Source organism: Thamnophis sirtalis, unplaced genomic scaffold, assembly GCF_051295495.1.
Source record: "Thamnophis sirtalis isolate CommonGarterSnake01/CBP01778 unplaced genomic scaffold, rThaSir2_p1.2 scaffold_9, whole genome shotgun sequence".
Classification (NCBI taxonomy): Eukaryota; Metazoa; Chordata; class Lepidosauria; order Squamata; family Natricidae; genus Thamnophis; species Thamnophis sirtalis.
Genome location: NW_028261389.1, coordinates 15469114 through 15496764, shown reverse-complemented (window position 1 = coordinate 15496764; position 27651 = coordinate 15469114). Strand labels below are relative to the sequence as shown.

Here is a 27651-nt window from a genome sequence, read left to right as displayed (position 1 = left end):
TCCTAACAAGGGCCAACTTGTTTAACTTACTAAGACGTGGCTAGGTGCTGCTAGTTAGATGCTCAGGCTTTATTGCTAAGAGTGGATAAACACACTTGAGAAACTTTAAAGTAAAAGTAAATGTTCCCCTCATACATATGTGCTAGTCATTCTAGGGGGGCGGTGCTCATCTCCATTTCAAAGCTGAAGAGCCAGCGCTGTCTGAAGACATCTCCGTGGTCATGTAGCCAGCATGACTAAACGCCGAAGGCGCATGTTACCTTCCCACCAAAGGTGGTCCCTATTTTTCTACTTACATTTTTACATGCTTTCAAACTACTAGGTTGGCAGAAGCTGGGACAAGTAACAGGAGCTCACTCGGTTACAGAGCGCTAGGGATTTGAACCACCGAACTGCCGACCTTTCTGATCGACAAGCTCAGCGTCTTAGCCACTGAGCCACTTAGCATCCCTACGATGCGGTAAGATGAGAATCTTTAGCCTTATACAAAATGATATACATTCCTATGAGAACCCTCTAAAACTGTACTGAATTTCAACTTGTGGAAAAATATAAGTGGGAAGTCTACATTTATGCCAGCAATCTCACTGCTAAAGAGAGAGAATCTTGCCAATTATGAAAAACAGTGTTCCTCTTTAGCAACAGTAACAGCTACAAGTGAAAGAGAAATCAAGGTTTTGGCTGGCGTGGATCTCTTTTCCTCCTCAAACAAATTCTTCCTTTGGGTTTTAGCCTTAGTCATCTAAGACATATGGGACCCCATAACGTATGCTAATTCTTTCTGTGAATATAGAAAACAAGCTACGCTGCTGCTGCAGGCTCAGTGACCCATTTCTTGAGCTCAAACTAATTTTTTTTCCTGGTGACTAATCCTTAATAAAGTGCTTCTGCAGATTTTACAGAGACAAGAGATTCTAATTAAGTCATGCTATGCCTCTTGTGATTTGTTTTGAGTTCCTGGACTATGGTGGAATTTCAAATGCAACATCGCACATAAGGAAAGTGTGATAAATGATGTCTGTTTTAGAAGGCACATTTTCACACTATCCAGCTGCTGTGATTCCACTTCTGAATGATATACGTACTGCAACAAATATTCGAAAAGACCCATATCTCTTAACGTCTTCATAGTTGGACAATTAGAAACTTTTCATGAAATACTTACAGCACTGTCCATATAGGCTTCTGTCCATATGATGTCATGATCATGATTGATAACCATTGGCCGGCTAAGTACATGCAAATATTCCATGACATTCTCTTGCACATCAGCCAAAGTAGATATCTGTGTGTAGTAGCCTGGGCAAAAAAAATCATCATCAACAGAGTTAATTTTGTTGAAATTGAAGTTTGTATCTCATTTGTTCCAAAAGTCTGTAGATATTCTCAGTCATCCAGGTCATGGTAATCCCAAAGATGCTTTTTCTGGAGGAAACTGGATTTTCTTGTTTTTTTTCTTTCGAACACGTTTTGCTTCTCATCCAAGAAGCTTCTTCAGCTGTGAGAATCCTCAAAGGATTGGGGAATGGGAGGATTTATATTCCTTGCAGACATCTGATAATCTGTGTGGCACAACAAAACCGCGCTCGTCAAAATAGTGGTGATAAAACCGCGTCGCTAAAGCCGCGACGTCATCACCGCGCGTCATCACCGCCGCGACAATAGCGCGGCGGCAGAAGGGTGCTTTAAAACAGCGCGGCGGCAGAAAGCCGATTTAAATTAAGGTAAGGGTTAGGATTAGGTTTAGGGGTTTACTTTAGGGTTAGGGTTAGGGTTAGGGTTAGGGTTAGGGTTAGGGTTAGGGTTAGGGTTAGGGTTAGGGTTAGGGTTAGGGCTAGGGTTAGGGTTAGGGTTAGGGTTAGGTTTAGGGTTAGGTTTAGGGTGCTGAGTGCTTCGGAAGGCATGGATTTGCCCTCCGCAATTATGTCATCGCGGTAGGATCGCGTTTTTCCTTAGCGCTTCGAATGGCGCGGATTTGTCCTCCGCAACTTATGTCGGCGCGGATAAGGGCTTCACGGTTTTGTGGTGGAACCGATAATCTGCATCCTTTTAGAGGGTTATTGAAGCACTTGGAGGTTTATCTGTGTCCTTAAGGTCACCTGAGTGGTGCTCCTGGTTCCTGTAGTCTGCAATTTTTAAAAAATAATTTTTAGATTTCCAGAGAAAAACTGCAGACTACAGGAATTGAAACAGTTGTAACTGCAAAGACTGGTCGTTCAGCACTGCTGTAATTTTAAACAGTCACTAAATGAATGATTATAAGTCAAGGACTACCTATACCACCTTTGTAACTGATCCCATATTATACACAAACACAATATTTAGGACATTTAGGAAAGGCCTAATTAAAATTGCCACTGCTAATATTTTTGCTTCTTTTATACTTTTTTTTAAGCCACAAAATGCTTCTGATTCAGTTTCTTAACTGCATACTTTTCAAAATCTGTGACATATGGCTCAAACAGGAGTAGGCATTACTATTTTCTGCTACTTGCTTCTGGAACTTTTCCAGTTCAGATTAGGTTTGCATATCACAATTACTATAATGTAAAAATATATGATTGGCAAGTGCTTCTGTCTTGCAGAAAGGATGACTAAAATGAACCTTAATGAACTTTTTTTCTTTACCTTTATTGTTACAAGCTATCCATTTCACATTCTGTGCGAAGCTGACTTCCCTCCCAATAAGGTATGTAAAAACACGGACCTGTGAAATGAGACCACAAGCATTTAGAATGTGAAATTAAAAGGAACCAGAACTCTACCTTATTAATCTTTCATTTTAGAAAACCCCAGACAAGATCATTATTTATCTTATTCTTTGTGACATCTGCAATTGTCAGGTCCTGCGCATCACCTTGCATCTCTGAGCTACCCACCAAATACGATAGTCCTTATGCAAATGTAGGAATAAGAGTAGGTGGCAAAATTTTAGTTTGAATTCATGGAATAGCTAAGCCAGCTCTAGAAACCCCCCGAGGTGGGTTTCACATAATTTTACAACTCGTTCGCTGTACACTGAAACTGTGAGCATGCAAGCCTTCTGTGCATGTGCGCAGCCTTCTGTGCATGTGCACAGCCTTCTGTGCATGTGCGCAGCCTTCTGTGCATTTGCTTTGCTTGCGTGCATGGCTTGCACACATGTGTGTGGCTTAGAAAATGTGGCTAAATAGGACAGCAGAGAGCCCATCCACAGGTCTTCAATACCGGTTTGCTTGAACCGATCCGAACCAGCTGAATACTACCACTGATTTCGATGGGAAGGAAGCAGGAAATCTCAGGGCTATAGGATAAGTGGAAATTTTTTAAAAATCCCTGAAAAGAAGCAATGCCACACAGGACTTCTATGCAAAAACCTCTACATGGATATATGTCCATGGAGTCACTAAGAATGTAACTCAACTTGAAGACATCTTTACTTTTATGAGTTTGTGGGAAATAATAAGAGGTAAACCAAAGGAAGGAGTCAAATGCAATTTGTCACAACCTTTTTAAACAGCAATTTCAAACTAACAGCTGTCATTATTTTACAGAGATTGTTACTGTGATTTGTTATGAGTTTTGACTTAGCATATCTGTGAACTCAACTAACTGTGATTGATTCAACAAACCATTAATAACCAGTTTCTTAAAATAGCTTGTGAACCTTTCCCTCCCACCGCGTTTGTCTAAAACTCATTTAAATATTGATGTTTTTGTTCTTCTGCTACATAAAAAAAATAAATATAGTGACCCTATCACTAAACTTAGACCAATCTCATTAATTAGTGAGCTCCATCTGCAATTATCTCAAGCAAAAATTTAGCTAGGAACCTAAACGTCTCCACGCTATTCATTGTTTTTGTTCCCTGCTCATGATTCATACCAGACCAGTTGATTTTCTACGCTCTTCTCTGTTTTTCACTTTGGAAGCTAACCTTACGATCAGGCCAGTTGAATTTTTCAAAGACATATTCATAATCTTCCATAGCTCCATCGGTGAGCAGCATGATTGCTTGGTTGCAAAGGCCTCCTTGTCCTGCATCTCTGAACTACGAACAGAACAAAACACAGTGAAAGTCATGGATAGAGATACACATCTCACTGGCACAAATAGTATAGCAGATTAATGAAGTCCTTTGTTAAGGCTTCAGCAGCAGATTAATGAAGTCCTTTGTTAAGCTTCAGCATCTATCATATTGATAGGGGTGCTCAAACATGTTGGTAATAGTAGCAAGGTTCATTTATTTATTTTTATCCTGCCTTTATTATTTTTACAAGCGACTTAAGGCAGTAAACATGCCTTCCTTGAGAGACCGCCTCCTGCCAATTACCTCCTCGCGACCAATTAGATCACACAGATTAGGCCTCCTCCGAGTTCCATCCGCCAGTCAGTGTCGACTGGCAACTACGCGGAGGAGAGCCTTTCCAGTAGTAGCTCCGACCCTTTGGAACGATCTCCCCGTGGAGATTCGTACCCTCACCACCCTCCAGACCTTCCGCACAGCCCTCAAGATCTGGCTATCCCGTCAGGCCTGGGGTTAAAGATTATAATCCGTCCCCTCCCAAATGATGAATGAATGTTGCTTCCATTTTTATTACGTACTGTTTTATATGTCATTGTGTGTACTCCCTTCCCTATACGTTGTAAGCCGCCCTGAGTCCCCTCAGGGAAAAGGGCGGCCTATAAATAAATTTATCTATCTTTATCTACAATCTATCTTCCTCCGAATATATTCCTCACAAAAACATTGCTATGAAGTGGGCTGGGCTGAGAGAGAGTAACTGGTTCATATTCACCCAACAGGCTTTATAATAATAAAACAAAACAAAACAAAACAAAACAAAAATACAATACAATACAATATAATTCATAAAGGTCTCCTTACTTTTGTGCTAGATAGTTCTATGATTATTCATGATGGAAGGGAAAAACTTTGTACATGCCAGTAACATATTTCATAATAATTCATAGGAAGTAAATATTAGCCATAAAATGGATAAAAACAATCCAGGCACTGAGATCCAATATACCTAACTTGAATTCAGTTTATATTCCAGAAGATCAGAATATTACTTAGACTTTCCAAAAATAAAAACAAGACTTTTGCCTAATCTAAATATTTCTGAGTGGATGTAAGGATACTGGTATCCTTATCATTATATGTAGGCTATTGATGTTCCTCTTTGTAGCCTCCAACTAAAGTGACTCTGGTGATCTGATGCCAGTTAAATGTAGTGTCTCCTAGCTTGTCTATTCCTTCCTGAAATAGCATTTGCTACACATCATCTGAAGGTTTGGGTCGAATATTGTATGCTAGATGCAAGTTTTAAACTGTGCGAATGAACCAGACCCAGGGAAAATACTAGGTTTAATTCAGTGGTGGGTTTCAAAATTTTTAGAACCTCTTCTGTAGGTGTGGCCTGCTTTGCCAGCCATGTGACTGGATGGGAGTGGCTTGCTGGCCATGCAACTGAGTGGGAGTGGCTTGGCAGTCATGTGACTGGGTGGGCGTGGCCAACTTGTAAAATGTGGTGAAACTCACTTAACAATGCTCTTGCTTAGCAACCAAAATGTTGGCTCAGAAACTTTGGCATTTGAAGCACGCAAGTCTTAAAGCTGTCAAGTTACAAGACCCTTGGACCCCTAACCCTTTAGAAAAAAATACCCCAGGGATGTTCAAACTTGACAGCTTTAGGACTTTAAGGTTTAGATGGACTCTTAGAGGCAGGCAGGGTGATTGATGAGCCAGCCAATCAGTGAGCGGCAGGTGGGCAAGCGTGGTGAGGACAGGCAGTGGGAGGGAGCTGGAACCGGTTCTAAATGGCACAGTAGATTTGTGGAACGTCTTCTATAGAAGAGGTTAGAACTGGCAGGAACCCACCCCTAGTTTAATTAAATAAAGTAAGTAGGCCTTAGTATTCCAAAGCTTTTGCTCTCATCTTCTCTAATACCATCGTTTGAATCCCTTCTACCTCTGCTATCACTAGGAAAGCAGACCCAACCAAATATGTTATTCTCTTGAACAAATATGAAATTGGAAAGATATAAATATGATTAAACACAAAAGCCAACTCAGTGGTCTCCTTCCTGAAGAAACAGAGCTTCAGGTTAACCAAGACCTGATCTATTAGGGCAGTGATGGCAAACCTTTTAGGCACTGAGTGCCCAAAGTGTGCATGTGCGTGGACACCCAAAATGCAAGGCGCAGGTACATGCACATGTGCACCCGGTGCATGCACCTATGCCCAAACTGCAAGGTGTGGGTGCATGGACATCTGTGCACTATGCCTGCAAACAGTCCCAGAGGATGCATGGCAGAGACCCAAAGATCAGCTGGCCGGTGGGAGACATGTGCAAATGCATGGCAGAGACGTGAAACAGAGAAGGCAGCAGTGCATGTGCCCACAGAGTGGGCTCTGTGTGCCACTTCTGGCACACGTGCCATAGGTTGCTACCACTGCATTAGGGTCATCTAGTCCCATGGGAGCTTTGCAATATGGGTTGTTTTTACTCCCCAAACTACCCCTAATATCTATTTCGGTCACAGTGACAGAACTGAGTCCAACACATAATAAACATGAACAAGGAAATCAACATTCTCAAAATAATAATGTCCAACCTGGTCTGCAGTTTGAAACAACATGTTCATCAGCAAGTTTTGACAATGTCACAATGACTATCTGCCACTATTATCTTTCCTTTCTTTTCCTCCAATGGTTTGTAATAATCAGCACAATACTGCGAAAGCCAGTGTGCCCTTTAAAAATATATAGATAAAGGAGTCTTACCTCCCTCAGGATTCTGAAGGATTCAGTCAGGGCTTTGTTCACCTTCCCGACTCCTTTTGCTTGTAACTCGTGCACCAGCTGCTTGAAATGCTGAGCAAATGAGACATTAGAAGCACTCTAATAGCAGTGATTAGAAACATTACACAAAGGATAATACAGGAATGTCAAAACACTAGAAAACTACTCAAAGAATAGAGCTCTCTAGCGCAAGCTATAGATGAAGGGACCTCGATAACATCACCAGGGCTAGTCTATACTAGTGTTAGATTAGCACTGAAGTTGTTACCTAGTTTGGGTAATGAAACATCTGCAAGAAAATATCCAAGTTCAGAGAGCACCAAGGACCCCTCATTTCAATCTAGAGCTACCAAAGTTCTTGTTTTGGGCAAACTATATATTTCAGCACTAGGACAGCTCCATAATTTGAGTTACCCGAAATAATACAGTACTTTCCAGGGAAGACAACAGCAATCTTAAGCTGCTACTACGGTAGTACAGAAAGATCAATGCCTTTCCCCCTTCTCCTACTCTTTTCTATACAGATAATCCTCGACTTATGACCAGTTACTGAACAACTGTTCAAAGTTACAATGGATCTCCCCAGAGTTTCTTAGGTTCCGTTTGTCAAGTTATGCGAGCTGCGCCCCCATGATCACATGATTGCATTTTGGGCCTTTGGTAAGTGGCTCAACTTTACAGGGGCTTCTGATGTCCTGCAGGCCTATGACCATGATTTGCAACATTTATTTTTTGCCAGTTTCTGGTATTTACTTCTGGTTTCTGGTTAAACAAAATGCCCTTTGGGGAAAATGAATATACTTAACAATTGTAAGGTAAAGGTAAAGGTCCCTTCACACATATGTGCTAGTTGTTCCTTTCTCTAGGGGGCAGTGCTCATCTCCATTTCAAAGCCAAAGAGCCAGCGCTGTCCAAAGACATCTCTGTGGTCATGTGGCCGGCATGACTAAATGCCGAAGGCTCACGGGCCACTATTACCTTCCCATCAAAGGTGGTTCCTATTTTTCTACTTGCATTTTTACAGGCTTTCAAACTGCTAGGTTGGCAGAAGCTGGGGCAAGTAACGGGAGCTCACTCTGTTACGCGGTGCTAGGGATTTGAACCGCCGAACTGCCGACCTTTCTGATCGACAAGCTCAGCGTCTTAGCCACAGATCCACTACGTCCCACTTTAACAATTGTAGTGTTCACTTAATGACCACAACAAAAAAGGTTGAAAAATGAGGTCCAGTCATGTGATGGCTAACTTACAACCATAATGTGGTCCAAAAATGCAGTCCAAAAAATTGGTCCCAAATGGAGTCATAAGTTGAGGACTACCTGTATGGCCTCTGTGTCTGCTGCTTCCTATAGTGATCTCAGGAAATCCTGTCCCCGACTTTCCCACTGCCTAATTTCTCCATCTCCTTACCTCCCTCTGGGTTGTCTTTGACATCGGCATATCGGTCTGTGCCCCCGTTCCTTATTGCAACAATCTCAGAAATTGCCATCTTGGAACATCCTACTAGTCCAGTTGTCCCCTCATTATTACAGTATTCAAGTCAAGCTTTCTTTCTTATTTTTCTTATCCGGATCAAGAAGTTATCTTTAACCCCAACCCCCAGGATGAAATTCACAATTTCTTTACAATATTAATATTTCTTATTCTCTGGGAGACTTTATATTACCAATTAAAATAATGTAATCCTTATTTAATCCCTCTTCATTGTAATTATTGGAGGTCCACTGCTTTTTTAAAAAAAACATTCCACATTTTCTCAAATGCATAGATTTTATGGTTGAGGAAATATACATTTCAGTGGTGGGTTGCAGGCGGTACGCCCTGCTACGGGCATATCGGAGCCTGCCCAGAGCACCAAGTACCGTTCTGGTATGGTGCTCTGGAGGCCCCGCCCACTCGAGTTCCTTACCTGTCCTTTAAAGCCTTCTGGGCTTCTGCACACACACATGGCGTGTACAGCGCTTGCGCGATGCTCTGCTGAGCAGCTGGAGCATCGCAGAGGCTTGCGGAGGTGTCGCTGGAAGGTACAATGTGTGTGTGTGTGCACTGCACGCATTCATGTGGAGGACACCGGGCCCCATTGCAACCGTACCGTTGCAACGGGATCCGGAACCCACCACTGATACATTTGTTGTGAAAACGCATCCAGGGTTTTGGTTTTTCTTAGTTATCATTATTTGTCTCCTTCCTTTTAAAACAAGCAAGCAAGGAAACAACATGATTAAATGAAAAATGGTAAGGTGGGAGGATATAAGGAGGCGTACTGGCTGAGGAATTCTTGGAGTTGAAGTCCACACATGTTAAAAGTTGCCAAGTTTGAAAAATGCTGCTCTAGATTTGGATTCTGCATTTCTAGCTTCCAATCGTGTGAATTAGAATCCAGTATTATCTGTAGGATTAAGGTAAAGATAAAGGTTCCCCTCTTACATATGTGCTAGTCTTTCCCGACTCCAGGGGGTGGTATTCATCTCTGTTTCAAAGCCGAAGAGCCAGTGCTGTCCGAAGACGTCTCCGTGGTCATGTGGCCGGCATGACTCAAAATGCCAAAGGCTCACGGAATGCTGTTACCTTTCCACCAAAGGCGGCGCCTATTTTTCTACTTGCATTTTTACATGTTTTCGAATTGCTAGGTTGGCAGAAGCTGGGACAAGTAATGGAAGCTCACTCTGTTACACGACACTAGAGATTCAAACCGCCGAACTTCCGACCTTTTTTCAGGCTTACAATTCCCTAAATGGGTTTAGATGACTCAACTACTTAGCTAGTATTTGGATATATAAAAATAGCCACAGAATTCACAGGGGCAGAAAAAAAGCGTTGGTTAAATATGTTTTATAACAGTTTATGGGCCTTTAAGTCCCCAGTGCTTATATGCCATATTCAGTAGAGATTGTCTTTTCAAGTTTAATACTCACCTCCCTGTTATCTCTGTCAGCTTGAACCAGGATTCCCTTGAAACACGATTCAATGTAATGAACATAGTCATTGTACTGTAAAGACAAAAGGAGGACAATTACATGCTGTAAAAGGAAATGTTTTTAAAGAACTCTGAAAGCATTAGCAGATTTTATACCAAATAAAGAAGACCTCTGTCATGTTCGCTTTGAGAGCAAAGAATACATTTTAAAATGCAAGGTGTTACAAAACAATTTTCGTTGCCTTTTGGGAAGCAAATCATAAGCATGGATGTGTAGGACATAATTCAGTCGTTTTCATTGATATTTAAATAGCACATAGAGGAAAGAAAATGTAAATTAAGAAGCAAATAATCTTGGCTACATCTGCCGGTGTGTCTTTCCTTAATCTGTTTTTCGGTTGAATTAAAATTTCTAATATTTTGCTTCTTATTAGCCTTGCACTCCTCTTAATGTTGAATCAGGCAGTTTTGTTTGCATCTGATAATGTTCTGGGTGCACCTTCCTCCCTTAATTGGTAGTAGTCAACAACACGAGAGGGGTAAAATCCATAAGGAAATCAAGGAGACCAATTTATCATAATAGTTCTTTGGCAGTGAAACATATGAAGAATGGTTGCAGGAACTGGGTATATCTAGTTTGATGAAAAGAAGGACTAGGGGAGACATGATAGCAGTGTTCTGATACCTCAGGGGCTGCCACAAAAAAGAGGGAGTCAAACTATTCTCCAAAGCACCTGAGGGTAGGACAAGAAGCAATGGCTGGAAACTAATCAAAGAGAGAAGCAACCTAGAACTAGAACTAAGTTAGAACGATTAATCAGTGGAACAACTTGCCTCCATAAGTTGTGAATGCTCCAACACTGGAAGTTTTTAAGATGTTGGATAACCATTTCTCTGCAGTGGTATAAGGTTTCCTGCCTAAGCAGGGGGTTGGACTAGAAGACCTCCAAGGTCCCTTCCACTCTGTTATTCTATTCTATTCTATTCTAGTATGACTTCATGATTCAGAGAGATGGTGGGCTTGCTTTCACTGAAAGAGCCTCAGGCAAAGGCTACATAGACACCTGTCTTGAATCCTTTTATTTGGGTTCCTTCACCCAAAGTTCTAAGTGTCTCCTTCCACACTCTCTGAATGTTCAGTCCCACCTCCTTGCCTCAAAGACGTAGAATAAGAATTGCTCCTGAAGAATGTTGGTGAAGCTCAAGGAGGAAGGGGACAGAGCGCAGGCTGCCTGAATTAGTCTGTCACCATGTTATTTCTCTTGTTTTGGAAACACAGCTCATGAGATTATTCTGGTTTTATCAGAGCAACCTATTGCTGTTCTGTTTCCATAGTGGAAAAATCAATACCTCAGATCCAATTTAGAAATGGAAACCAATCTGATGATGATAATAATAATGATGTACTCTAGATTTACTGCTACAATCAGAATAGTTTGGCTCCTCTGTAGTAGAATAAGAGTACTCTTCATTCTGCTAGATTTCTCAGGTCTTTTATGGATACCAAGGGATGGGATTCAGCAGGTTCGTACCGGTTCGGGCAAACCGGATGATAATTTTAATTTGGTTTGCCAAACCGGTTGTTACAAGGACTGGCCGACCCACCCCACTCCACCCAGGCCCTCCCAGGAGTCTCCACACAGCCTTTTCATCATGCCAGGTAAGTGAAAGGCCCACGTGGAGGCTCTGGGAGGGCGAAAAATGGCCCTACTGGAAGTACCAGAAGTCTGAAAATGGTCCTGTTTCTTGCCTCTGGAGGACTTCCAGAATCCATTGTGTCCAACGTTTTCGCCCTCCCAGAGGCTTGAGGAAAGCTTCCAGAGCCTGGAGAGGGTGAAAAACGGGCCTACCGGAAGTCCAGAAACGTGGCACGACATAACCGCGAACGTCAAAAGCGCGCCGACAACACCGCGGCGCTAAAACCGCGATGTCAAAAGCGCGCCCACAACAGCACGTCGACAACAGCGCGTCGACAGAAGCGCGATTTAACTTAAGGTAAGGTTTAGGGTTAGGTTTAGGGTTAGGTTTAGGGTAGGTTTAGGGTAGGTTTAGCGTTAGGTTTAGGGTTAGGTTTAGGGTTATTTTTAGGGTTATGTTACAGCACGCTTCTGTCGGCGCGCTGTTGTCGGCGCGCTGTTGTCGCGCGGTTTTGACAGTGCGGTTTTGTCACCGCGCTTTAGTCACACGCGCTTTAGTCTACCATGGTTTTGTGGTGGAACCGTCCAGAAATGGGTTCATTTCGGGCCTCCAGAGCCTGGGAAAGGCAAAAACACCCCCTCCACCATGGTGAAGGAAGCTGACTAGGCCATGCCCCCATGGCCACACCCACCCATCAACCGTGCAGAGAACTGGTTGGTAATTTTTTTCAATCCCACCCCTGTGGATACCCCAAATACAAAGGCCTATCTTGTCGAAGACTGGTGAAAGATAAGTTTCAGGGGAGGAGGATGCTTGACATTTTTTTGTTGTTGAGGGCAAGGGCGAACTTAAGTCTCTATGGAAGAAGATACCATAAGAAAAAAAGATTTCATATTCCCAAGCTGAGGAATTTTAAAGAAATTGGTTGTCCAATTGCGGTTAAATTCTACAACTTGCTGACAGGGCAAACGCATTACATGCCCTAACAAATGGCTCCGTGTGCCACCCGTGGCATGTGTGCCATAGGTTTCCCATCACGGGACTAGAGTGACAAATATGGAAAGGCTACAGATCAACAGAGAAATGAACAGAAAGGCTTAGGGGGAAAAAAACAAGAGAAACACAGAGATGACAAACAGGTTACATAAAACCTACCTGCTGAGTTCTTTTATCTATTGCTACAAACGATATCACTGTGCACCATTTTTAAAGAACAAGACAGTTCTTTACCTCGAGTGGCTTAAAATCTAACATTCGTGAAAGGAAACAGAAAAGGAGAAAAGGAGGCAAACAGGAGACCGGCTTTCACCAAGTATGGTTGTGCATTTGTTTCAGCTGCACAAGCTTCAGCTTAGTGACAGGCTAAGTTATTGTGAGAGATCAGAAATGACTTCGGGGCTCCAAATCAGGCAGAGTGGAGGAACAACGTACTGATTAGTGAGCCAAGTGCTGAGATAAGACAGTGGGGCTACCTGGGGGATAGTTCCACTTTTGCTCTGCTAAAGGTCTCTCTTTCATATCGCCACAAATCCATCTTTTAAGGATAATATGCCAGGGTTGCCCCTATTTTGCAGGATGGGGGTGGAGAGGGGGTGATGTAAGGGCTCTCTTGCATTTTAATCTCATGAAATTACTCTTGAGAGTAAATATCCTGTCCAAGCCTGTTCAGACTCTTAATCTCATAGCAAAAGCTATTTTTAACAACTGTCGGGTGACTAAAGCCAGATAAAATAATTTCTATCTGAAACAAATTCTGCAAGCTAAAGGGAGAATTTGGTTTCATCCCAGGATTCTATAGATATATTTAGCCAAAAATATATATTTTTTGCAATGATACGTGAAGCTAAGCAATCAGGGAAATCACTTTCTATATAATGTAAAAGTATCCCCAAAAGATGTGTGCTTTCCTTTTTTAAATAAAGCTAGCTGATAACCCTGGTGTTGCCGGGGTATTTATTTATAGGGGGGAAATGTCCAGACCAAAAGTAATTTCGAATGTTGGATTTTCCCCCTTACCAGAGGGAGCCCACTTGTGGAGTATTGTGAAGTTGTTATCATGGCAACTCCACTGCGCTGCACAGTAGAAGCCATTTTAAGGTGCAACAGGCTGTATCTTAACAGAACACACACCCTGAGAGGTTTTGGGGGTGTCTTACCCCCCCCCCCGCAATATTTTTTCCAGAGAGTAAGTCAACCGTGCACCAAGTTTGGTTAAAATTGCTCAAGGTGTTCCAGAGTTACGCTGGAACATACACACACACACACACACACACACACACACACACACACACACACACACCTCTGTTTTTATATATATAGAAAGAGATAGAAGCATCGATCCATGACCACAAGATGTAGTAAAAAAAAGTCAAGATGGTAACAATCTTTCCCATTTTATGTGTCAGATGTGTTGTGACACACACACACAAAAATAGGTGGCACATCAAGCACACTCTTGGGCCACCATCCTTGTTTTGACTACATCTTGCAATACACCTGAGTTACAGTCTTTTGGAATGAGTAGTTCCAAAAGTAGTTTTTTTGAATATATCACATTTGATAATAAAAGGGCTGATTGTCCAACCATTTGTAACAATTCAGCATACAGGTTTTTACGAAAAGTAGACCTAATTATTTGGAGGAACAATAGAGATTACCAAGCAAAGCTTCTGAATGAATTAATTGAGCATCTAATAAAGATTATGTTTTGTTTGGCTTATATCACATCATTTTTCCAGGAACATCCAACAACCAGGGGTGGGTTTCAAAATTTTTAGCAAGGAGTTCTCTGCCCGGTTGCTTAGTGGCCGTGGCCATGGTGAACGTGGCCGAATTTGCCTCCTACACCATGGCAGGGGATGTTTTTGCCTTCCTCGGGCTTTGGAGGCTTTTTTTGAGCCTCCGGGAGGGCAAAAATGGCTTCTCAAGGCTCCCGAGGTCCTCCAGAAGACAGAAATGGACCATTTCCAGCCTTCCTGAATTTCTGGTAGGCCTGTTTTTCATCCTACCCAAGCCTCCGCGCACATCCAAAACGAGCCACGTGGGGACTCCTGGGAGGGAAGCAGCAGGTGGGTGGGGACAGCTAGGAGTGGGATTTGGGGGTTCTCCAAATTGCACAGAATCTTAGCTAGAGATTCTCCCAAACCCCTGCAAACCCCCAGCAGCCCATCCCTGCCAACAACCATCTGGAGATAAATTGGAGTGAGATTGGACAACTGATCCAAGTCATCCAATTAATTTCCATAGCCGATCATAGATTTGAACCTTGGTTTTCCCAGATCACCATGTTAAACACGTAACATCCCACACTAACCTACCAGTAGTCATTCTAAAGGAAAAGAGAGCTTTGAGGAAGGATATACTTACTGCAATAATATTGACAAAATCATTTTCTCCCAGTGTGTCCAATATAGTGACAACAGTATGCTTAGCAATGGTGAGTCGCAAACCCTTCATGCTTCCACTGATGTCCACCACAATCACAATATCTTTGGGTGATGTAGCTGCTTGGATATACCTTAGGATAGATTTAGGATAGGAAAAGGAAGCCAGAGATATAAAGTAAACATATTAACTGAGATACAGTGGAGAATTTGGACCAATCACAGCACTCATTATCCTAGGCCATCGGTGTCACACACACCGTGTCACACAAATGGCCCCTAGGCCGCCAGTTTGATACCCCTGTCCTAAGCTGAAAATAATGAATATTCAGGAGCAATAGAAAGTTTCTCCTCCTTCTTATTCTTCTTTCTTAGTAATATACTGTAGGTACAGTGAATCTTTGAGTTAAGAGACTGAATTTCAAAATGAAATTCAATGGTGAAAAAAGTAAGGTTCTACATTTAGGCAAGGAAAAAAATGCACAGGTACAGTATAGGTGGTACCTTGCTCAACAGTAGTAACTGTGAGAGGGATCTTGGAGTCCTAGTGGACAACCATTTAAATATGAGCCAGCAGTGTGCAGCAGCTGCCAAAAAAGCCAACACAGTTCTAGGCTGCATAAACAGAGGGATAGAATCAAGATCACATGAAGTGTTAATACCACTTTATAATGCCTTGGTAAGGTCACACTTGGAATACTGCATCCAGTTTTGATCACCACTATGTAAAAAAATATGTGGAGACTCAAGAAAGAGTGCAGAGAAGAGCAACAAAGATGATTAGGGGACTGGAAACTACTGGAGGCTAAAACATATGAGGAACGGTTGCAGGAATTGGGTATGTCTAGTTTAATAGAAAGAAGGATTAGGGGAGACATGATAGCAGTGTCCAATATCTCAGGGGTTGCCACAAAGAAGAGGGAGTCAAACTATTTTCCAAGGCACCTGAGGGTAGAACAAGAAGCAATGGGTGGAAACTAATCAAGGAGAGAAGCAACTTAGAACTAAGGCAAAATTGCCTGACAGAACAATTAATCAGTGGACAACTTGCCTCCAGAAGTTGTGAATGATCCAACACTGGGAGTTTTTAAGAAGATGTTGGATAACCATTTGTCTGAAGTGGTGTAGGGAGTTGGACTAGAAGACCTCGAAGGTCCCTTCCAACTCTGTTATTCTATTCTGATTGGGCAGGAGGAAATAACCATTAAATTCCAAATTAAGACAGTTTACCTTATTCATATTGTAGTATCAATATATAAATAACATAAAGCATGGAGAATGGCCAAAAATGAGCATAAAGTTCTTGCTCGAACCACTTTAGTTGCAATGAACGTATCCATTAAAGGGCAGGGAGAAGGATGCCTAAGTAAAAATTTGGACAATTGTACTCTGAAAAGCAACAGGTCTTTCTTCTGAATACAAATGCATAGGTTTGTCCAAACTTTAGGATTTTTCTGCTTCTCAGAGATAAATTTATTTTGGAAGGATTAGGGTTCAGCTCACATGACAAAGACGAAGAAAATTTATAGAGTTAATAACTGAGATAGGAGATTCACTTTTAATAGTTCTTGTCATGTCAAAGTAGAACTCAGTTTAGAGATGCCTTTTACAACATGCATGATTCTTCTGGATCAGAATATTGGTGGACTACTAAATCTCTTGAGGTTTTCAAAAAAAATTAAAGAATGGAGTGGATATGAGTCTTTATTCAGCTGCATAGAAAAGCCAAACAGTGGCTGAAAAACAATCATAAAAATTGTTTTATGGAAATTCACTGAGCTGGCCTCCAAGAACTCCCAGATATCCAACAATTGTTGCCAGATTAATATTTTTAGTAAGACGCAAAGGAAATTATTCAACACTTAACTGAAAAGTGATTATAATAGCTACATATTTAAATACAAACATAATTAAGTCCAATTTGTTAGTCCTAGCCATTATTTTTGAGAGCTTAATCCCTAGATTAATAGCCCCAAATTTGGGAGATTTAATTCAGACAGTTTAGACTAGTATTGGTGAAACTTTTCAGCACTGAGTACCGAACAGGAACATGGAAACCGGAAGAGCATCTGCACCGGGCAGCTGCTCTTCCAGTTTCTGGTGCTTCCATGTGCATGAAGACCAGCTGGCAGGTGTTCTGAAACCTGGAGGGGAACAGGCAATGGCTCACATGCCCAGAGAGATGGCTCTGCATGCCAGTTCTGGCATGCGGGCCTTGAGTTTGACACCCTTAGTTTAGGGTATCCCTAAAATGGGAATGAAAAAATGGAAGGGTTAATTGTGGTAATGCTTTTTAAAAAAAATAAAAGATATTGTATTGTACAAAACAATTTTATATGTTCCAGTACAAAAGAACTGAATAGAAGCTCATTGTTGAACTGTGGAGATTTTAGTGCTCTCTGGTTCTTTGCTTGGAGACGTTTATTACCCATCTAGGTACCATCATCAAGGCATTGATGATATTCTGCACTGATGGTGTTATCTAATTGGATAATGAAATGTCTGCAAGCAAACCACCAAGCTGAGAGAGCATCATGGACTTCACAGAATAAAGGTCCCCTAAAACAAATGCATGAATACTGGTTTCTTCCTTCTAAATCTCTCACCAGCCTCGATTTCTGCAGTCAAAGGAAAGGACTCCATTTTCATCTGGTATCCATTTTATTCCTGAGGAGACATCACAAGACATTTGCTAAAGATATAGCACACAGATGTTACAATATAAGTATCAGGATTTATCCTTTTTTTTTTAAAGTAGGCTTCTTTTGAGAGATAATTAATGAACTTTTTTTTACTTCTGTATGATTTTAAATCTTGCAATTACAGATAAAATCATAAAAGCCAATTTTAATTGTGATTTTACAGATGTTGACATTTTCATCCTTAATAATCACATTATTAGAATTTTGCAACAAAGGGTAAATGTGTATTAGAAAAATAAAGCCGTCAAACTCAATAGAATCGTACTGATTTTTCAGCTTCCTTTATTCAGGAAAAATGACTTTTGATTTACTCTACTTCTTAGCTAAAACCTAACTTTTGGAAAAATAAAGATAAAGTAAGACCTGTCACCTGGATAAAGCCTGAAGAAGCCTGTTGTGCTGCCAAAATATTGCCATGTGAGAGTTGGGTCTCGTTCAAAGTTCTCCACAAAAACAGCATCCAAGGCTTCCGACATGTAAATTCCATTTATAATGTCAGGGTCTGAAGGAAAAAGAGAGAACCAACTTGATATATACATATACATATACATATACATATACATATACATATACATATACATATACATATACATATACATATACATATACATATACATATACATATACATATACATATACATATACATATACATATACATATACTATCTATCTATCTATCTATCTATCTATCTATCTATCTATCTATCTATCTATCTATCTACACACACACACACACACACACACACACACACCACTCATAGTTACCTTATGGCAGGGGTGTCAAACTCGATTTTATTGAGGGCTGCATCAGGGTTGTGTTTGGCTTTGGGGGCAGGGTGGGCGTGGCTAGGATGGGTGTTATCAGCTTTATGTCACTCATGTCGGGGGTGTCTGTGGTGGCCCAAGCGCTCGGCCAATGGAAATGGGCTCCAGAGCTCCATTTTCAGCTGTGACGGTCTCCTGCTGCCGTCTGCCAGTGAAAACGGAGCTCCAGATCTGGGGCCAGATCTGGGGCCTGGGCCATGAGTTTGTCACCCCTGCCTTATGATAAGACAAGCAGCCAATAAATTTCATAAACAAACAAACAAACACATTTAAATTGGAACACTAAAATGACAGACTTCCTGAGATTAGATTAGCCCTGACTTTACCAAACCTTCGTAAAGGTTGCCTCATCAAGGAGCCCTAATTCTCCAGAGCAACCAGAAGATTACTTGACAGCTAATGTGTTATTGTAACCCTTTGTAAGGTTTCTTGCTGGCAGACATTATAGGTTTTTATTATGCTTTTGCAGTTATAGGATGGTGGTGAGGGTGACAATATTGTTAATATGTTGTTAGCCACCTAGAGTCACATTTGCAAGATAGCTGACATATAAAATGAACAAGCAAACAAATATTGGAACAAGAACAGATGACTCTCCATTTCTGTGCTTAATTAATAACAAAACTATTAGCTATCTGTTAATGTCTAAATACTAACTCCTTTTAACCTGTAAAACATGCATTCTTCCCCTGAAGTTGCATCTTTAAGAATTCTTCATCCAGTTCTAGCAACCAGCAATACTCCATAGTAGATATTTGCATGCACACAACATACATATGCATGGCTGCAGTCTACTTCTTTATCTTTATTTGTAACATGTGCTTTGAGCCTTGGCTGTCACTTTCATGCCAATTTTACAATAAAACTATAGGGGGGAAAAAAGATGAACCTTTGTTGTAGACATTGGTTGGAAGCTGTATATTACTGGATGTTGTGTTCACTGGCAAATTATTGAAATGCTCGTTTGGTTCCAGAATGAATTCCTTCCCAAGTGACACATAATCACCATTTTCATCCTTTTCATTAATCAACACAGCATTGTAATAATCAAACTGGAAGTGAAAAAAAAATACAAAAAATGAATGGATACATAATTTTCAACAGCTAAAATTCATGCTGAACCTTACATTTTGATCTGAAACGAGTTCTTGGATTCTATTAAAGCCAGAAGTCCTTGGTGAAAATAATTTCATCTCCAAATGCAAGTGGTTTTTATGGAGAAAGATCCCTAACAGATCAGGCCACAAAGAGTTGTGAAAAATTCAGGAAAAGAATCTTCAATAACAAGAATAAAAGGCAAGTATGATATTTTGGAGAGTGCCCAAATTTAGTTAGATTATTTAGATTATTTTCTTGGACAAAGAAAATAATGCAATATTAACCGTTCTAATATACATAAAGATTTTCCTGACCTCTTCTTTGGGAAACAGTGGAAAACATGCAGGAGGTTATAACAATAGCACTTAGATTCATAGAGCTCTCTCTAAGCAATTTATAGGGTCAGCCTATTGCCCCCAATAATTTGGGTCCTTATTTTACCCACCTCGGAAGGATGGAAGGCTGAGTCAACCTTGAGCCTGGTAACTGCCAAATTGCAGGCAGCAGGCAGTCAGCAGAAGTAGTCTGCACTCTAACCACTGGGCCACCATGGCTCATAATTATGAATCTTTTCCACTGAAACCAATACAAGACAGAACTACTATGATTGCCACCATGGTTATTTTCAACCAATCCTTCCTCCAATTCATATATACATGGTTCTCTCCAGATTGCCCACACTATAGTCTTGCAACTACATTAAACAAGGGGTCAGTAGATCATGATTGAAGAACCCATGTTTCTCCATCCTAAACAGCCAGAGGTAAAGCAGAGATGCTAGGGATGAGCCGGGATGAAGACATAGAAAGAAACCCCTCTTTGGTATTTCCCCCATTGGTTTATGAGAAGTCGACAGGTTGGCAGATGGAAGAGAGAAGTCTTGGCAGCTTAAGCCTGAGAGCTCAGGAGGAAGCACTGTGGCATGCCCTCTCACCAGCAGTAATTACAAAGAGTCAGTTGGAGTTGGGCTGCTAATAAATTCAAATAAATAGACAAATACACTAGTGAATTCCAGGGGTAATGGATAAGGACCAATTTTCTCTCTCTCCTATGTTGAACCTGATTTCTTTAAGTTTAAAAAAAAAAAGAATAAGAGGTGCAAAGTGCCCTAACTTAGTTACTGGGTTAATCCATTTTTAATGTCCTGCATAGTACATTATGCATGTTTTAATGTACTGCATTGTACGATGTAGCAACATAAGCAATTAGAGGTGCTTCAAAGGCAGTGATGGCAAACCTTTGCAAAAAGGGGGCACTTCGCCAAACGGGAACACCAAGGCCCCAAAAGGGAGCACTTCGCGCATGCACATTCGTCTGGGCCACAACCAGGAAAAGGAGCTGCCCAGAGGATATGTGTGCACTGGAAAATGAACTTCCGGTTTCCGGCACACACATGCACGCCAGCCAGAAAGCCTTCCGGTTACTGCCGTATATGCGCACACACGCCGATCATCTAGCCGGTATGCATGCTCATGCTGTAAAATCGAAGACCAGCTCTTCTGGTTTCTGGCACTGCCACACAGACAAAAGCCAGATGACCGTCACATGCATGCCAGAAACCTGGAAGATGAATGGGCATGCGTGCCATAGGTTTGCCATCACGGCTCCAAGGTAAGCTGCACTGGGTGCCAGTTTGCTTCCATGTCCAATTCAAGGGGTTGGTTATTGCCTTTAAACCCCATCATGGCAAGGGACCAGATTACATGGGGAACCATCTTGTCCTTATTTTAGTCAAGCAGCGAAGTTGTGTACCCATCGGTTAAGGAGGCCTGATTGGTGGAGTCTCAAAAGGGAGACTTTTGTTTTTTTAACTTTGTTTTTATGCATGGATTTTATATGATTTTATCATTTTATCCGTAAGCGGCTCAGAGTCACAGAAGTATGATGGATGGTAAAGAAGTTTGATAAGTAAATAAACCAATTGGGATGCCTTCAAACAACCTATTCAGACATGTAGTATTACAATATTCTACATCCATTCTTGGTCAACACCAATTGGCAATAGTCATCTAACTTGGGTAAATATGTTGTATGTGAACACAATCAGAGAGAATTCAATGTAGCTATCATAGCAAGAACCACCTGAGATCCAGCTCACTGGGGCAAAAATTACTGGGTAAGCATTACAAATGAACAGAGATTTTAGCCTTGTATGTCTGATACCCTCCATTTTAGCTGAACATTTGAGCTGAATAGTTTTTAGACTTCTGTATCTAGGAATGGCAAATCTAGACAGCTTACTAAAAAGCAGAGATATCACTTTGCCAACAGAAGTGACTATAGTTAAGGCTATGGTTTTCCCAGTTTCAATTATGGCTGTGAAAGTTGGACCATAAGAAAGGCTGAGTGCCAAATAATTGAGGCCTTTGAAATATGGTGCCGGAGAAGACTCCTTTGAGTCCCTTGAACTGCAAGGAAATCAAACCGGTCAGTCCTAGAGGAGCTCAACCCTGAGTGCTCTTTAGAAGGCCAGATCCTGAAGATGAAACTCAAGTACTTTGGCCACCTAATGAGAAGGATTCACTGGAGAAGAGCCTAATGCTGAGAAAGATTGAGGGCAAAAGAAGAAGGTACGTCAGAGAATGAATTGGCTGGATGCAGTCACCGAAGAAGTAGGCATGAGCTTAAATAGACTCCAGAGGATGGTAGAGGACTGGAAGGCTTGGAGGAACATTGTCCATGTGTTTGTGATGGGTCGGACTTCACAACTAACAACAACAATCCAGGAATGTATCATATGCTAAAGGGGGTGAGGTGTCTGCTATTTGAACTTTGTGCTCTTTTCTTCTTCACATTCACTAAAAATGTTCCAATTTCCTTCAGTTCAATATACTTTACTTTAAGTAACTAGATTTACATTATGAGTAGAACCTGTAGGTTTGCAAATCCCTGGGGAGATTAAAGTTTGCACAGTCAAGCAAGAGCAGTTTTGCCAAAATTAGCATGACCTATTCATGAATATATTTCCATAACATTGGATCTACATCGAAAAAGTCTATCACATTTATGGTATCCATTTGATGTTTTATGTTCTCTCCACACCATATGGAAACATCATTAGTTTGGCTCCGAGAAGCACCATAATGCTTTCATTCATAGTTAACAGCCTCTGCCACTGTGGAAAGTTTTAATAGCATTGATTTTAATTTTAACACTATTCATAAATGGTACTGCAATGGTTTTCATTGCAGGCTGCAGCTATGGCTTTAGGTAGGCTCATGGCCAAAGACAGATAAGTATACAGGGAAAAGAAAATAGCTTACATATACTTATATTCAGTTCCTCAGAAAATCTAATTTTAGGCAATGACTGGTCTGTTTAAATGTGATGATGGACATTTAACATTGCAGACAAATATGCAATTTTGTTCCCAAAGATAAATCAATATCAGACAAAGAATCAGAAGAATGCAACAGCTGGCCCTACCACGGATGTAAATTTAACATGGCATAGAGCAGGGATGTCAAACTGGCAGCTTGGGGGCTGGATGCGTCCCGCATAGGCCATGCCCACCCCAGCTCCGCAAAGGCAAAAAACGCCACTATACATCATGTGCCACAATCGAGTTTGACACCTGTGGTGTAGAGCATAGATGCCTTTGATAAGCCAGTGGCCAAGAATGGTGGACTTGTAACTCTCCAGATGTTGAGAGACTTCATCCTCTTGTACCACCAGCCTTAGTGGCTGACGCTAACCAAGCTTATCATCCATTATCATTTAGAGTTCTACAGCTTCCCCATCTTGCCATAATTTGTGGGATGCTTTGGAGACAGGTTGCCAGTTGTCTACATGAGGCATTAATTGACTTTACAATGGATTATCTGAACTTAAATGATATCGTATATCTTTTACCTGTAATGATGAGTTGTACTCATGATAAACATCTGCGTCTTCTGCCGCTTCAACTAACCGCTATAACAAAGAAAGAAAAAAGGGAGCTGAGGGACCTTAAATGGAAGCAACAGTAAAAGCAGCAGCACATCTACATGCATACAGGTGTGTTTGCAAAAAAAAAATCAAGACGACAACTATAACCGGGCTGTCCAGGCCCCAAAGGATGCTAACATTCCTGCCTTGTGTTGAAAGCATTTGTGCCTATTGAAATTGTAGCTTTAAGACCAAATTGAAAGGCATAGAATATACTACATTACATGATTTGGGGAAACAAGGAATCTATGAACCACTGGAACACAGAAAGCTGCCTTATAGCCAATTAAATGATCACTTCATTTAATGCAATGTTATTTTTTCTGACTTGCACTGACTGGGTGGGTGGGTTGTAATGTGTGTATGAGTGTTTGTGTGTGTATAAACACACACACACACACAGATGTGGAGGGAGGGAGAGAGAGAGGGAGGGAGAGAGAGAAGTTCTATCACTGAATTATTTCTTACAAAATCAAAACCCACACTTTATATAGAGGTATATTATGCTGTGTTTAGAAATCACTGTGTATTCACTTTTCTTTCTTTTTCTTACTTCCAAGTAGATAAAATCTGGGAGCCAAGTAATCCTTACCTTAACAGCTTCTACTTTTCTATATAGCATCCTTGCCATTTCTTTAGAGAATAACTTTACCAGTTGCAAGCCATCCACCTCTTCGATCTTTAGATTTGGTTCCACATCTTTATACTTCTATCAAACAAACAAATAAACAAACAGAAGGACAAATTCACAGCTGAGATTTTCAGTAACCAGAATCTGGACTCTAGTGAACAATGTGTCAGGGTTCCAAATAGCATCCAAAAGTAAATCAGAGTCCAAGGCAAAGTATTGCTCAAAGTTCCAATTTATTAAGAGAGCCATGTTGGCACATCTGGGAAAACCAGAATCTGAAAGCTTCCCAGTTTTTCCCACCTAGTTGAAAGTTCAAGATCTTGCCCCCACACCCACAAATCCATCACATGGTCCAATCTCCCACTGCCATGCTGGCAGTTCCACCCATCCAATTCCAGTCAGGAGCAGAGGTGCAGAGACAAAGGATGACCTTGGCTTTCTAGAAAGAATTTTGTTATGGCTACATAGTATGTGACTCCTTACAATCCCCGCTCCCATTTTCCCACAAGAGAAAATGCATGGCAGAATAATAGAAGTGCGGCAGGCCAAAGACTCAAAAGAAAAGATGGCTGCAGGCCTGACACAACGATTTTAAAAAATGCTCGTGCATCAAGTTAAAATAGTAGTCATAGACCTGAGATACAACAATGACCTAAAACCACTACTAAAATATTTCTCGGACTTCAGAATTTCAACGTCATCTCTTTTGGTTCCGAGAAAGCTTAGAAATTCATGGATGTCAGACCAACCATGGATTTATCTGAGATCATCTGTTTTTAATCAATGATCACAAGAGAACAAAGAATGGCACTCCAGCTGTTTTACACACCCTCATACCCTCTCCCTTTGTCTTCAAAGCCTCTCCCTAGATCTACTGTGAAGAATGAGGATAACATGAAAAGTGTCTTGACTTTGGAAGGAAAACCTAAGAGATGGGAGCATGGGTTATATGTAATCCCAAATTACAAATCACCTATGTTTCCTTCTTAGGAACAGGGGTGGGATTGAAAAATGTTAGAGACCGGTTCTCTGCCCAGTTGCTGTATGGGCGTGGCCATGGTGGCCATGGCCTACTCGGCCTCCTGCACCATGGCAGGGGGGGCATTTTCACCCTCCCCAGGCTCCAGAGGCTTTCCTCGAGCCTCTGGGAGAGCAAAAACTACCTCTCCCAGGCTCCAGAGGTGCTCCAGAGGCCTTACAGAACTTCCGGAATGCCCATTTTTCGCCCTCCCAGAGCCTCCATGTGGGCCCTGCCCCTACCTGGCACCCAAAATGGTCTGCGTGGAGATTCCTGGTAGGGGTGGGGCTGGGTGTGCAGGGGCAGTCAGTCCTTCCAGTTTGGTGAACCAGATGTAAAATTAACAGCCGGTTTGCCCGAACTGATCCGAACTGGCTGAATCCCACCCCTGCTTAGGAAATGCTGTAAAACTATCTTCACAGCATTTTATTTAGAGCAGCTGCTGATTTGCAAGATAACCATCAGCTCAAGATCTCCACAAATAACCTGGCCTAGCAGGGCACAGTTATAAGCTCAGATAGCTGTAACCCTGCTTTGTGGGAGAAGCCATAATTAAAAGGAAAAAGAATAGTGAGATGAATAGTCAGAGGACTCCATGTGTCCTGCTTTATTCTTCTTTAGAGAAAGCAGTGAAGGATATGATGAGCAGCAAACACCTTAAGAATAAGGAAGGGAAGAGGAGGTCAGACAAAAATAGAAATGAGCCTCCATTCCAATAGGCTGGATAGAAGCTGGTAGCTTCACCTGGTGTCATTAGCCACAGGTTTTGCAGGATTAAAGACAGTCAGTCTCTGCATCCATGCTGGTGCTAATCAAGAGGAATAAGCAGAAGGTGAAGCCGATGACAGAGGTTAGCCGATTGACACTGCCAAGCAGCAATGTTAGTGAGTGATAGCTTAGCACTGATATGGAGAGCCAGTTTCGTCTAGTGCTTAAGGCACCTGTCTACAAAATGGGAGAGTGTGAATTCTAGTCCCATCTTAGACATGATAGCCAGCTGGGTGACTTTGGGCCAGTCCCTTTTTCTCAGTCCAAACCATCTCATAGGATTGTTGTTGTGAGGAAATGGGAGCAGGAGGAATGTATGAGGTATGCTTGCCATCTGGAGTTATTTTTTAATAAATACAGAAAATAAATAAAAGGAAAATAAATAAAATAGGCAGAGGGCTGAGCAGAATAGCAAGTTTACCATACATATCCAGAGCTTTCCTGGTTTCATCCCCCTTAAAGTCTGTAGATATGTTGTATCCTCACAGCAGTGTTTCCAAGAGTTTAATCAGGAGAATGAGATGATCCCATCACAAATATGCATGCTGCGTGCCTGGCACTCTGCTTTGTGCTTCTGAGATGTACAGTACATCTCAAAAGCAAAGCACTGTTGCGCAGCAATGATAAAACAGTGATAACCGAGGGGAGAATGTTTCCCCACAGGTATATTGACGAATGACAGCTAACATTTTGTCCCTCCTGAGCAATACAGATGGTTTTAACTACAAAAGGGATGAATAAGACCTGCATAATTTGACATGCATAATTTGAAGTGTTCTTCATACAATCTGTTCAGCGTCAGGATGAAAGGAAATTGTGCCTTCTGGTTTGCAGAGAAACACATTTGGGCACATCTCTAATTAGCTAATGCTAGGTAATCCCATAAAGGCACTTACTCCTCTCTTAATCAGAGTGCCCTCCTTCAACCTTGAAAAACACTTTCCTTGGTCTGAGTGTAAGGCAGAGAACTAATATGAACCAGATTCCAAAAATGGGAATCTATCATAACTACAAAACGTGGATAGATTAACAAACATTTGAAACGTGGGCTTTTTCCAGACAGAGAGTTCCTAATGCCTTAAGACACTGTCAACTAAACTAGTCTGTCTTTTCCCTTTTAAAAACTATACAACTGGTGGAATAAGAGCTACATATAGAGGAGGAAACCATCTGGACCCCTATCTATCTATCTATCTATCTATCTATCTATCTATCTATCTATCTATCTATCTATCTATCTATCTATCTATCTATCTTATTTGCTGCCAATCTTGTACCCAATGACTCTGGGTGGCTTATGGTTACAGCTAAGCCTCATCTTGGATCTTTAAGAAGTTGTTGGAAAGCCATTTGTCTGAAGTGGTGTAGGGTTTCCTGTCTAAGCAAGGGGTTGGACTAGAAGACCTTCAAGGTCCCTTCCAGCCTTGTTATTCTAACTACGTGAATTCTCTGATTCTTTGTATCTAACCTCAGTTCTTATAGTCCTGCCAGTTATCAAGCCCCCTTCATTTACTCTTCTCGATTTTCTCGAAAGCTGAAAAGTTCCAAGCGTTTCATGCAATCTTTCCTTATATAGGGAGATGTAACAATTTATGTACCTTTGATCTCTGAAGTTGCTCCTTTCCATGTTTTTCATGCTATTCTTTTCCATATGATGGTCAGAATTATGTATAATGTTGCAAAGTGATTACATTTTATCTACTCACCCACACCTTCTTAATGAATCTCAACAGAAATATTCTGAATTCTAGGCTGATATATATGAGACAGTACTACCAGTTTAACTCCATTAGAGTACAAAGCACATGAAGTTAGGATCCTTGCTGGTTTTTCTACACTTCTGGTACAGAACCCAATTTGAGGATATTACACTGTATAGTTATATAAGATCAACAATCCCTAAAATTATTCAAGAAACTGTTCATTACTAACTGGAAAAAATGTGATTAAAGCTA

At 41.2% G+C, this 27651-nt stretch overlaps 1 protein-coding gene across 1 annotated transcript in view; it reads right to left on the bottom strand.

The window, feature by feature from the left end:
- Positions 1-27651, bottom strand: part of CACNA2D4 (calcium voltage-gated channel auxiliary subunit alpha2delta 4) — a 191653-nt gene that overhangs the window by 149660 nt on the left and 14342 nt on the right. The window contains exons 3-13 of the mRNA XM_087722902.1: positions 23872-23988; positions 23205-23264; positions 19144-19306; positions 17800-17931; positions 17334-17394; positions 14711-14861; positions 9705-9779; positions 6772-6861; positions 3918-4031; positions 2629-2707; positions 1166-1299 (exon numbers count right to left, since the gene is read on the bottom strand). Coding sequence (XP_087579028.1) covers positions 1166-1299; positions 2629-2707; positions 3918-4031; positions 6772-6861; positions 9705-9779; positions 14711-14861; positions 17334-17394; positions 17800-17931; positions 19144-19306; positions 23205-23264; positions 23872-23988 — 1176 coding nt within the window. The remainder of the gene's footprint in view (positions 1-1165; positions 1300-2628; positions 2708-3917; positions 4032-6771; positions 6862-9704; positions 9780-14710; positions 14862-17333; positions 17395-17799; positions 17932-19143; positions 19307-23204; positions 23265-23871; positions 23989-27651) is intronic.